Source organism: Drosophila yakuba, chromosome X, assembly GCF_016746365.2.
Source record: "Drosophila yakuba strain Tai18E2 chromosome X, Prin_Dyak_Tai18E2_2.1, whole genome shotgun sequence".
Lineage (NCBI taxonomy): Eukaryota > Metazoa > Arthropoda > Insecta > Diptera > Drosophilidae > Drosophila > Drosophila yakuba.
Window position 1 is genome coordinate 14,282,156 of NC_052526.2, and position 12,666 is coordinate 14,294,821.

Here is a 12,666-nt window from a genome sequence, read left to right on the forward strand (position 1 = left end):
CAAGACAGGTTTGCCATCCTTTCCCCTTTTTTCCGCTCCACAATTCACGTTTTTGGTTTGGTTTGGCTTTTTTTTTTTTTGCCTTTGTTTTCCTATGTCCCTCCAATGTGTATATGTAAGTACATACATATGTATGTGTATATATGCATATAAAAAGACAATTAGTTGTTATTAAGTTGTACACAAAAGCCGTCGAATCTTTTCTTTTCCACCGATGCCGATGCCGCTTCTTCATTTTTGGCATCGCCAGCTTTTGTAAGAGGATTCAGTTCGGTTTGCTGCGTCTAGATGCGGAATTAATGATGCAATGACAATTGATGCACACCACGCAAAGCGCATTTAGCATTTAGCATTTATGATATTTATGATATTTATGCTCAATTAGTGTCGCTGTTTGCCGTGTGGCGATCCATCCATTCCCCATTCCCCAATCCCCATTTTTCCATTTTCCCACTTTTATGAGAGTGTGAAGTTTCAGTTTGATTTGAAGGCAGCCCGCAAAGTTACATGAGTTTGGTTGCAAAAAGACTTCTGATTCTAGTTTGATAACCATAAGCTTCGATTTTAAAGAAATGCCCAAATACACATAGCCCACATACTTAAAAAAAAAGAAAAGAAAAAGAAAACCCACTTTAGTACTGTGTCAAATTTCAATTGATGGAGATGACTGCCAGCTGAGTTACTTGAGGTCATTGCATTCGATTGATAATCAGCTAATTATAGTACGGCCTAAACATATCATATGGGAAAATAGAAATTTGAAGTGCGTTTGATGGTTAGTTAGTTCCCAAGTTACTTGAGGACACTCCACTCCACTCCACTCTACTCGGCCGGCTTCAATTAGCTTCAATGGCTATTCATAATTAATGCCATAAACCGGAAAGAGAGGCAAACAACAAATAATCATAATAAAAATTGATCGAGCACACACACAGATACATACATCTATCTAAATATGCACGACACACATAGTTCATGAACTCAATTTTTAATAATAATTTCCAAATGATTTTTTATTTCACATTATTAGTTGCGTGGTAATTCAGATCGAGTTCGAGTTCGACTTCTCGGGTTCTCGGGTTCAGATCGACATATCCATCCATCCACCCACCACAAGCTTTTAATTGTTCGATTTTCATTTCGATTCGTCTCGTTTCGTTTCGTTTCGTATCGTATTGTAAATGGTATGGTATAGTATAGTATAATATAGTATCGTTTCGATTCGATTCGATTCGTTCGTTCGTCGCATTTTGTTATAGATACTATAGATATATAGCGATGTGTATGTGATGGTTTCTGTTTTTGCTGCTGCTGTAGCTGCCGCTTCTGTTTTAATTTCCGTGCTGACAAATTAATTTAATTATATTAACATATCTTTCCAGCGATCGAACGATTGAACTGACTGAAATATTTTCGTATATATATGTATGTATATGTATATGTATATGTTTGCATCTGTGCTGTGTGGGTGGTTGAATTCGGTCTGTGATTCTTGTGTGTTATAACCCCTTTTTTTCCCCCCATCCCCTACTTCGGTTTCTGTGACTCATTAGCTGGCTTCTCTGGCAGAGAGCGAGTAAATTGCACTTAAAACGCTAAAAATTATACGACACACGCCTCCGCTCAGTCCACCGATCTGATCTCTATCTGTATACAGTATCTGGTAATATGGTATCTATGGTATGGTATGGTATAGTATGGTATAGTATGGTGTGTGGTATGGTATATGGTATATGGTATATGGGCAAAGGGCTTAAGGGACAACCCTTGGCTGCTCATTTTCGGCATATGCAAATGCCGGGACGCCATCTTTGAAAATTAAACTTTATAAACTATCAATGCTCGTCCCCGGTATTCCATATTCCGCATTTCGTATTTTATATCCGTATCTGCATCTGTGATGTTGCTGATGTCGCTGATGGTGGTGGTGATGGTGATGGTGACTACCCTATAAACCGGTTTCAATTCGATTAAAACGGAACCCAAACTCGATTTTCTCTCATGTTTTCAATTTAATTTTGCCTTTTTTTTTTGGTTTTAATATTTTTTAAGTCAGCAAATGCATTTGGCAATTAGTTCGGTTTTGTTGTCTTTCCATTTGCATTTCCATTTCCATTATTATTTTGTTTTTTTTTCTAGTTTGAATCAGCACAAATCAATGACAAAAACCTCATCTTTCGTCTAGTTTTCGGTTTTCGGTTTTTGGTTTTACGGATTTCGGTAATTGTAGAAGCTATAAAAAAAAAAAACTCTGTTCGATGTTAATGGGTCAAGTTTATAGATTGCATTACGGAAATTAATTTTGCTCTTTTTAACTTTTGCTTCTTCTTTGGCTTCTTTGCCTTTTGTTTTTGTTCTTGCTCTTGTTTTGTGTTTTTTTTTGGTTAATAATTTTTTTGTGATCGTTTTTTCGGTGCCACCGTTCTATATATTTAATGACAAAACTTTATGTTAATCAAGCACAATTTTATTGTTGCCTTTTCGAATTCGATTTGTGTCAATTTTTTCGCGCGCGCTCTGTTCTTGAAATGTAAATAAATAAATAAATAAGTGAAATACTATAAAAAGTTTTGTATCAACTCATTTGGACAGCTGTAGACGTCTGTCTGCGGCTTGTTTAACTTATTTAATAAACTTCTATTTTTGGTTGGCAAATTTAATTATGTTTGAATAACCTTTTTTTTTTCCTTCTTTTTTTTTTCTTGCTGCCGCCGAGAGAAATGGTATTTTATTTATGGATCAAGTTCTAATTCGGTTGTCTGTTTGGTTGATCAGCATGCGATGGCATGACGGAACCTTTCAAATATTGATTCATTGATTACAATCGATCATTGGCTGAAAGGGGTTCTTGAAAGTTCTGGGAGACTCGCAGCTTTTGAAAGCCATTAAATGATCGTTAGCAAAGCGGAGGGTGCAAAGAATCCAAAACAGGGGCGTTTTTCAGATGGGGTTTTCAGAGCTCAACGCTCATTTTTTACATGTCTACATCTAATGTTAAAAATATAAGAAGCAAATGCATTTAATTAAAACCAAAAACCGGTTGCGTTTGCAATCCGCAAAAGCCCCATTCATAAAATCCTGCGTACACCACTGACTTTAAGTAATCCTAACGAGTTCTGCGGCTTCTCATCTTTTTGTCTTTGTTGTGGTTCTCAAGAAAAAGTCAATAGGATAAGGATAGGATAGTATTGCTTTTGGTTTTGCTTATTTAAGTTTTATTAATTGCAGCTTGCATTGCCATATCGTAAAGCAAAATATTTGTTGAGCACTGAAAAACGCCATTCACCGACGGCAAATTTCTAGATTTCTAGATTTTCCTTTTCCGCGAATCTCAGACGTGAGTCTGTAAAATTCTCTTGCATTTCACGATCAATCGAAGAAAAAACTCCAATTAAAAAATGTTCCCGACTGTCGACGCAACCTAATTAACTTGCCAAAACCATATAGAGTGTATATTTATATATAGAAATATTCAAAAATATACATAAATACATACTATATATGCATGTACATATGTATGTATGTATGTACAGAGAGCAGTTGATATTTCCATGTCTGGCCGGTCTGGCAGATTTTCTAGTTTTTTCCCCCCCATTTTTGGCCTCTAATGTTATTTTGCCGCCTTATTTGTTTCGGAGTCTGGCATTTGGCCAGCGTAATTCTCAGCATCGTCTGGCCCCCGCCTCCCGATTTTCCACGCCCCCTTATACACCGAACCCCCGTTCCCCATTCCCCATATAGTCTCTTCCGTCTGGCCGATCTTGTCTGGCTTTAGGCCTTATCTTTTTCGGTTCACTGGTAGAGTAGACAAAAAAAAAAAAAAAACTATGCAAAAAAGTTATTCAAGCAATAAACTGTTCACTTATTACTCGCTTGTTGCACTTTGCATTATTGCCTTTGTTTTGTGCAAACAAATGTTGCTCAGAAATCAATAATAGCGGAAAAAAATAAATAAATTTACAACAAGAAATTAGACAACAATAACGGACAAACGGACGGACGGACGGGGGCGCAGCAACAATAAAAACACATTTGCCTTAGACACGCAAACTCAATTAGTTAACTTAAGTTAAGTTAAGCAGTTGGCGGGGCCTAAAAATATGGGGGCTGTGTAGGGTTAAGGTGGGCGGTTGGGCGGCTGGGCGCTCTAGGGTTATTGTTGTCAGCTGTGGGAGTTTCCAGTGAAATGCAACGAATAACACAGAATATCACAGAACTCGAAAACTATTCACTGTTTATTTACGATGATAATTGCACATTTGTATATGACTTTCTAGTTTCAGTTTAATCGATGTTTTTTTTTGCATTTAGTTTAATACTCTCACTATAATACTCTATTTTTCTTTTTTTGTATTTTAAGGTCTCAAGTTTTCACGTTGAATTCACAATTTGGTGTAAGACTTCATTTTCATTCATACAAAGTTAGAGAGCGCAAGTATCAAATTGTAAGCCACCTAAAACAAAAGCACAGGTGTAATTTCATCTTTTTGTTGACAAAAATAAGAAACACTTTACATTCAAATAAAAAAAAAGGGAATAAAAACGAAGCTAAGCAGCTGAAACACTCTTTGCAGCAAACATTTCTGAAAAACCACCAATAAAAATTGAACTATATTCACTATAGTCTCCTATTGAAACACGAAACTTGAGGCTTTCGTGTTAAATGTTTAACAACAATTTGTTGATGGAAACTTGGCTTACCTGTTGCCAAAACTGTGCCAATAAATAAATTTGCTCCTTTTTGAAAAACCAATCGTTGATTGATTGAACAGCCGTCAGATCCATATCGGCTGTCCCAGCGGCTTGTGGCAATGTTGGCTGCATTCGTGGGCTTTCTTGGGTTAATTCAATAATTCTCAGTCAGTTTTTTATGCTTATGCTTTTTTGTTTTTTGTTTTATTTGCTTGTTGTTTTTCAGGGCTTTTCAGTTTTTGGATTGTACCAATTTTGTGGCTTATAAGGCTATAAGGCCTGGCATTATATTTGTGTTCTATGCTGTTTTGAGTTCAGCTTTTCTGTTTGTCGTTTCGATTTTACTTGTTAGTTAATTGTCATAAATTGGTTGTTGTCGTTTTTTAGTCATCACATTTACACCTTAAGTATTATGTTTCTTGTTACGTGCTCAAAAAAATGCATAAATAAGCCAATTTCGGTGTGTTATTATTATGATTATTATGATTTTATGGTTGGTTATGTGTTATGTTTCTTATTTTGTTCACTTTAGGTTCCGGAAAAAGAATCTTTTGGATTTTTTGGAAGGCGGTTGGTTCTTCTTCTTGCTGCTGTTGTTGTTGTTGTTGTGTGGGAGGATTTTGTTGTTGTAGTTGTTGTTGTTGAATGGTGAGGGTATGATGTTGTTGTTTTGGTTGTTGCCTGTTGTTGATGTTGATGTTGTTGTGTGTGTGATTTCTTTCAAGCCATTATAATTATGTTGCCGTTGTTGCAGTAGTTGTAGTAGTTGTTGTTGTTGTTGCTTTCTGGCTGTGACTTATTTTGCACATGTTTGCTGTCGTTGTTGCTGTTGTTGTTGTTGTTTACACTTGACACTCATACTCGCGCACATATTTTAGCGAACCAAAATGCACTTGAAAAAAATAATAAACAGTTATATTATATTTAACGTTCGTTTAGTCCTTTTTGTGATTTGGCTGTGTGCTGTTTTGTTTATAAATATGATCAATACGTTTCTTCTTCTTGGCAAGCGAGATTCATTCTTTTGCAATTAATTTCTTTTTTTTGTTAATGAATTATTTTTCTTGTTGTATGAAGTGGGTGGGGGGGAATTCTTCGGCACACACGCACTCACACACACACGACGTACACACACAGTGACAGAGAGAGGGGGCACACACGCACACACACCCGCGCCGCGGCTAAGAAGAAGAAGAAGAAGCTGCACTGCCTTGTGGGGCAGTAGAATCCAAAAATCTTCTGAAATTCTCGATTTCTTTCGGCGACGGACGAACGAAACGACGTTGCCAGTCACGAATGCTGTTGATGACTGAACAAATCGAACGTTAACGAAGCGCCGACAACCCTCTGCCGCAGAGAGCGCCGACAGCGACGTCGCCAGCGACAGAGGCGCCACAAACACACGAAACACACTCATGCAGCGGCAACGCTCTCGCTTGCGCTCCGGTCTACGACTTGAGCGCTCTCTCGCTCGCTCACTCGCTCGCTCTCTCACGCTCCGCGCGCAAGAGAATCTCACTCAATTTCCGTGCACTGCTTTTGATTTCTTTCAATAGCTTTTTGATTTTCTCACTTTTTTTTTTGTTTTTGTCGTGCTTTCCTTCCCCGCTTCTTTTTTTTTTTTTGTTTTTACTCTTATGTTTTGAGCATTTTTCTGCGCCGTCGCATGTCAGTTGCATGTATTGAAATTCATTCATTCACAGACACTTTGCCTAGTGCCCTCCCGCTCGTACATCGCTGTTCTTATTGGAAACGAAAGAGCCAGGCGCTTGCCTCTCTCCACTGCGCTTTGTTGTTCCTGTTGTTGTTGCCTATTGAGCGCAGGATTGAGTGCAACGCCGACTGCGACGCCGGCGGAGGGATGGAGATTGAGATTGATATTTTGGAAACTTGTAATTTTTTTTTGGCTTTGGGTTTGGGATTTACCTGAAATTCATAACAAGTATTATTTTAAAAATTGATATGAATTTTTTTTAGGAATGTAAGCTGCAGGATGATGTAAGTTATAGAAAACAGACTATTAATTTAAGGCAGTTTTACGATAAAATGTTACTAAAAAGCAGCTGCTTAGATTCAAATTTCTGATAATGATGAAAATGATGATATATGAGCTCAGTAAAATATGGAATAATAATATTAATGAGAGAAGTAAATAGGAAGTTTGAATAGGTAGTTTAATGGGAAGACAAAAGGTTAATACTACCAAGAATTATTTTTTAATTAAAGTTATTAAGTTGTTTTTAGAGGTACATAAATGTCAGTTTCTATTCCTTCGCCACTTTATGATGCACCTTAAATTGCAATCCCAACTGGATTCCCTTGGCTGGCTGTCTGTGTTCGGCTCTTCAAAAATCCATGGAATATTAAATTGGCGAGTAATCCCCATCTCAGTCTCCTGGTATTTTGTGTTTTTTGGTTATTTTTTTTTTTGCTTTTTTTTTTGTTTTTGTTTTTGCAGCATACTCCTGGAATTTGCCGTCCCATTGCGGGATTTTCGCATAAAGAAAAGTTCAAATTGTATCGAAGCGCCATGTGCAATGCAGACAGCCCCCCCTTCTTTTTCTCACCCCTTCATTTCTGCTGCGGGGAAAGGGGGGAGGGAGGAGGGGGGGGGGCATTTTCCAAGGGGTTATGGCTTACACCTAAACTGAGACTGAGACCGAGAATCCAAGTCGCAGTCGCAGATGCGTTGGCTGCAGTCTGAGAGGAAAAGCGCTTGAAAGGCGGTAGGGATTTGGGTGGAAAATTCTCGGTAAATGGGTAGAGGGGGTGAGGGGGTGAGGGGGTGAGGGGGTGAGGGGTTGGGGTAATATTGGGGACTTGAAGCTGCTCGGGGACTTCGTCGTCGGCTGGCAAAAATAACGAAAAATAACGAAAATAACGGGAGAGCCGAGAGAAAGGGCAGCGCCAACTACACGAAGACAAAAAACGATGCTTGCTTCCGCCGTCGGCGTCGAAAAATGTACTCACCCCGAAAAAAAAGTACTCATTTCATTTTATTGCTCCTAGTTTCACCTCCTACCCCCTAACCCTACCCCCTACCCCCACCCCAAACCACCCACAAAGGTAAGCGCATTTAGCCACATATTATTGGGCAAACCAATGGGATATTTTTATGTGATTTTCTAAAGAAAGTGCAATGTGCAAAAATTTAATAAAAACTATAAGTACTAACAAATTTCAAAAAAAAAAAATCATTGCTTGTTAAAAAAATCAATCAGCGCCAAATTCTTTTAAAATCATGATGTTCAAACTAAAACCGTGAGAATGTTAACAAGATGAGCAAAAATCCCTTAAAAGTTAGTAACATTTAAAAATGCACAACTATGCTCTATTACAAATTAAGCAAGTGCATTTGCAATACACTACAAATCGCGCATAAAAAAAAACAAGTGTCTCCGCCAACCAGCAGAATTCCAACTGGATTAAAATCGCCGGAATTCAAGAAACCACTCAATCCGAATACTCGCAAGACACTCACTCACTCGCAAGACACTCACTCACTCACTCACTCACTCTCTTGTCTTTGAGCCAAAAATGCAAGGGGTTCGAACTCGTTTTCGAAAATTTTTCGAACTTGCTTGAAGACATGCAATTTATTAAAAGTTGATTCCCTTACCTGTTCTATCTCTATTTTTTAAGTTGCTTATATTCTTAATTTACTTTCGAAATATATTTTAGTGATTGCAATTTCTACAGATACTGTACTTTTTTAGAATTAAACAAAATGGATTTAAGTAAGCGCTGCTGCAAAGCTAATCAGTTTGATTGATTGGAAAAAGGCAGCTAGATTCTTATTAATTAAAAGAGTAGTTTTTGCATTTTATGTATATTTTTTATTTTATTCTTGAGACTAAAGGTTATTGTTATTTATCTAAAAAAATAAACTATTTTGTTATACTTTTTCATTTCTAGTACAAGAAGAAGCAACTTTAAAGACCGTTTATTTAATACAAAATATAATTAAAGCAATTAAATAAAATTAGTCCTTTCTATTTAAAAAAAAAACTAAAACTATCCCACTCAAGCCCCAAAAAGCGCTCATTTAGACAGCCGCTCTCAATTTTCGATAATTCGCATAATAAAAACCAAATCGCACACACACGCGCACGCACACACATTGCCAAGTGTCACATAAAAAGTCGAAGAAGAAACGCAGCGGCAGCGCAGCCGACTGAGGCAGCGGCAGTGGCAGAGGGCAAGAGACTGACAAAAAAAGAAGAAAAAAGCGAAGCAAACGATTTAAGCCCCGCCCCATTTGATTGGCGAGCAAAAAGAAAAGCAAAAAACAGAAAAGCAGACGACGACAACGTCAATGGACAACACACACACGCACACACACACACACACACCCATGTATGTCACACGTGTGCGACTGTGTGCGGCTCTGCCGACGCCGACGTCACTGCTACCTGCGCAGCAGCAGCGGGACATCCAATATCTGTTGCTCTCGCCAAAACTTAAAAACATCAATAAGAAATGATGACATTTTTAAGGAAACTTCTATTAATCTTAATATTAAGAAAAACACAAAAATATTGGAGTAACTCTATTGAGTTTTTTTTTGTTTACAAACCAACAAAAAATATAATTAAATAATATAATTAAATTTATATAATTAAAGTACACATTGCTTGCAAAAATCAAAAGCAAGATGAAATTTAAAACAAGTTTGCATTGAAATAACAAAAGAACTGCTAATAATTTTTCATACTTAGAATCGTAAATATTAAAACAGCCGATATTAATGAATTTTATAATGAATTGACAAATTTTATTTAACGCTCAATTAAATATCGAAACTAAATAGTAATAAATTCATATATTAAGTTTAACTTTAGCTAGAAGAAATAGTTTATATACTGCAAAGCTAACTATGATAACTATATTAAGTAACTATGTTGACATTAAAATATTAAGATAGTTTTAGGGAAAAAAATTCAGATTGTTCTCAATTCTTTTCGTAGCATCAAAAAATGAGTAAACATAAATTCATTGTAATTGAATGATTTAATAAGAAGAAAAATGTGATTACATATTTAATACAGAAATCAGCTCAAAAAATATTTAAAGCACAGCTTAGTAAATTTTATTATATTTTTTATGATATTACATGCAACCTTTTAAGGTAAAAGTTCAGGTAATACTAATGGTAAGAAATCAAAGAAAAGCGAGGATAAAAAGGGAGAGAGAAACAACAATTGCCTCGTTGTATCTCGCTCGCACCAAACGCCATTGAATGTCTCTTCTTTATATTTCTGTTTTCTTTTTTTTTTACTTTTTTTCGAACAGCTTTTGGCTTTGATTTTTCTTCGGCTTTCAAGTTTACTTGCTGGCCTCTCGCTCGCACACGTTCGCGTTCTCTCACTCTCGCGCGCGCTCTAGTAACTCACTCTCCCACCACTCTCTCGCACTCATTTTCGCACTCATTCTCTGTCGGTGCGCGCAGGCGCTCTCTCATCGCTTTTGGATTTTGAGTGATATTTTTTTGTGGCTCTTGCTTTAGTTTTATTATTTTTGTTTTATTTCTTTTTGCGTCGACTGCGCTGCCGACTGCGTCGGTGTGTGAGTGCACGAGTGCAAGGGAGTGAGCGATATGCAGGTGCCGATGATGCTCTTGCTCTCTATCTCGCACTCCCTCTCACTCGCTGGCATTCATCGTTGTTGCTGTTGCTGTTGTCGCTGATTGAAATTATGATTTTTTATTATTAGTTGTGCGTGTGTGTGTGCGTGTATGTGTGTGTGTGTGTGCGTGTGTGTTGGCCTAACTGTTAAAGTGTCATATTAGCGTTGTTTTTGGTTGGCTGATTCGACATGTGCTTGCATGTGTGTGCGCGTCGCAAATTGATTTGATTTGTTTTGACTTTTTTCGGGTTTCTTGGGCAACAAACGAATCAATTCGTTTTTGAGCAGTGTACGCTAGGCAATTTAATTAAAGATACTATACAGCTAGTGCATATGAATATTTCGGATTGTTATTATCATTTTTAAATCATACGATATACGAATAATAACCTTTTGTTTATAAATTTATTTTAAGGCACGGAAATTGTTTTATAATCTTAAAACCCTTTTTTATTGGTTTGTAGGTTCTTTAAATTCTTTTAGCTTCTTATTTACAAACTTGTACTTCAGCCAGCTGAGTTTCACACACTTTTCTATAATTTCTATCATATCAAAGGGCCTGCTAAACACTTTCACTTGCACACACAAACACACACATACATATAGTCGAAAAACCCATACACACGCCCATTTAATGCGTTAATTACTGTTAATTAGACGTAAACATGGAAAATCTCACAAAAAATGCTTTCCCTTTCGTTGCCAAAAAGCAGCAACAACAACTGCAGCAACAACAACAGCAACAACTACAGATTGACAGCAATTACAGAAGTAGCTCTGCCGGCGTCAGCAGCGCCACAGGACATCGGTTGCCTTTTGACCTTTTTGCCAAAAAAAAAACAAAAAAAAAATAGCAGAGAAGAAAAAAGAATAGCAAATTGCATAACACACATGTGCAGTGAGAGAAAAGAATACCATATAAATGTAGCTGTAATTAATATTAGTCTTTTAATCTTTTGCCTTTTATTTGCTTCAACTTTATTTACTTCTCTTTATTTTATTAACGTATTACCTTTAACTTTATTTATTTTTCTTTATTATATTAACATTTAACTCTATTTATTTATCATTATTTAATTAAGCTTTAACTTTATTTATTTATCTCTATTTTATTAACCTTTCACTTTATTTATTATTTATTTTATTCTTTATTCTTTCTATTATTCTATTCTTTCTTTATTTAATAAACCTTTTACTCTATTCATTTATCTTTATTTTATTAACCCTTCGTTGCTCTGAATTTGTTAAATCTAAGTTAGCTATTTTGTAAGGTATACACTGAAACAAATTTTCCAACTGCTTGAGCAACAAATGGAAGATGTAGAGCGAGAGCAACAGTTGATAGCCGTGTATTTTGCATTGTTTCGCAATAAATGCGCGATAATTGCACACATGAGGAGAAAGGAGTTCGTGAGGAGAGAGAGAGAGAGAGCTAGAGAGAGGGGGGGTGGGGAAATGTGGCAAGTACGCAAAGGTGTTGCAACTGCAAGGGGTTGAAAAGGGGTGAACCTGAAAATGCGAAAAATGGGTTGAGGTGCTGGCAGGAGGGGAGGGGGTGGCGGCTTCAAGACGGGGGTAATAACACAGTGCGTGCCATTGTTGCGCGCCTGCACATTGTTGGTGGTTTGCAAAACACAACAACAACAAAAAAAAGCTGCGCGCAAAAAAAAAACAAAAAAAAATTACACCAAATCTAGCAATGCGAATTTGCAGCACAAGGATCGAAGGAGGTGGAGAAGGGGCAGCAGAAGGGGCAGGGGGGGGGGGTTTGGGCAATTTCACCGAAGGGGGTAAAAGGAGCAACAGGCGGCAATTGTTGCGCCCTCCGTAATTGCGTAATAGATAAATGATTCGCGAATTGCTGTTTACACGGCCGCAGGCCAAAAGCGATGTGAGTGAAATTTAATGCAAGACTTAATGGGGGGGCCGTTGGTATTTCAGGGGGGTGGAAGGGGGGGTTGTAAGGGGGGCATCAATAGCATTTGAGCGCTACTAAAAACATGAGGAGCACGCTTTTAATGGAGTAATTTTGGGGCATTTTCAAAAGAAATGCAGTGCAATGTCTGCTCAAGTTATGATATAACTATAATATCATAATAATCATAATATTTATAATAATCATCATAATAATAATATATATTATATATAACATATTATCATATATAACAATATTATCATATATAACATATTATCAAAAATAACGTATAATCATATATAACATATTATCATACTATATAACATACATTCATATACATATGTTAATCATATTATGATATATAATATATTTTCATATGTATCATATATATCATATTACCATTTATATCTTAGTATCATATATATCATATTATT

General features: G+C 36.7%; 1 protein-coding gene across 3 annotated transcripts in view; it reads right to left on the minus strand.

The window, feature by feature from the left end:
• Positions 1–6,010, minus strand: part of LOC6525415 (homeobox protein cut) — a 74,796-nt gene extending 68,786 nt beyond the window's left edge. For 2 of the 3 annotated variants that reach the window (XM_039377426.2, XM_039377425.2), the window contains exon 1: positions 4,702–6,010. In XM_039377426.2, the coding sequence (XP_039233360.1) occupies positions 4,702–4,824 (123 nt within the window). In that variant the 5' untranslated portion in view covers positions 4,825–6,010. The remainder of the gene's footprint in view (positions 1–4,701) is intronic. The other variant, XM_039377427.2, reaches the window with a different exon arrangement.
• Positions 6,011–12,666: the final 6,656 nt, after the last annotated feature.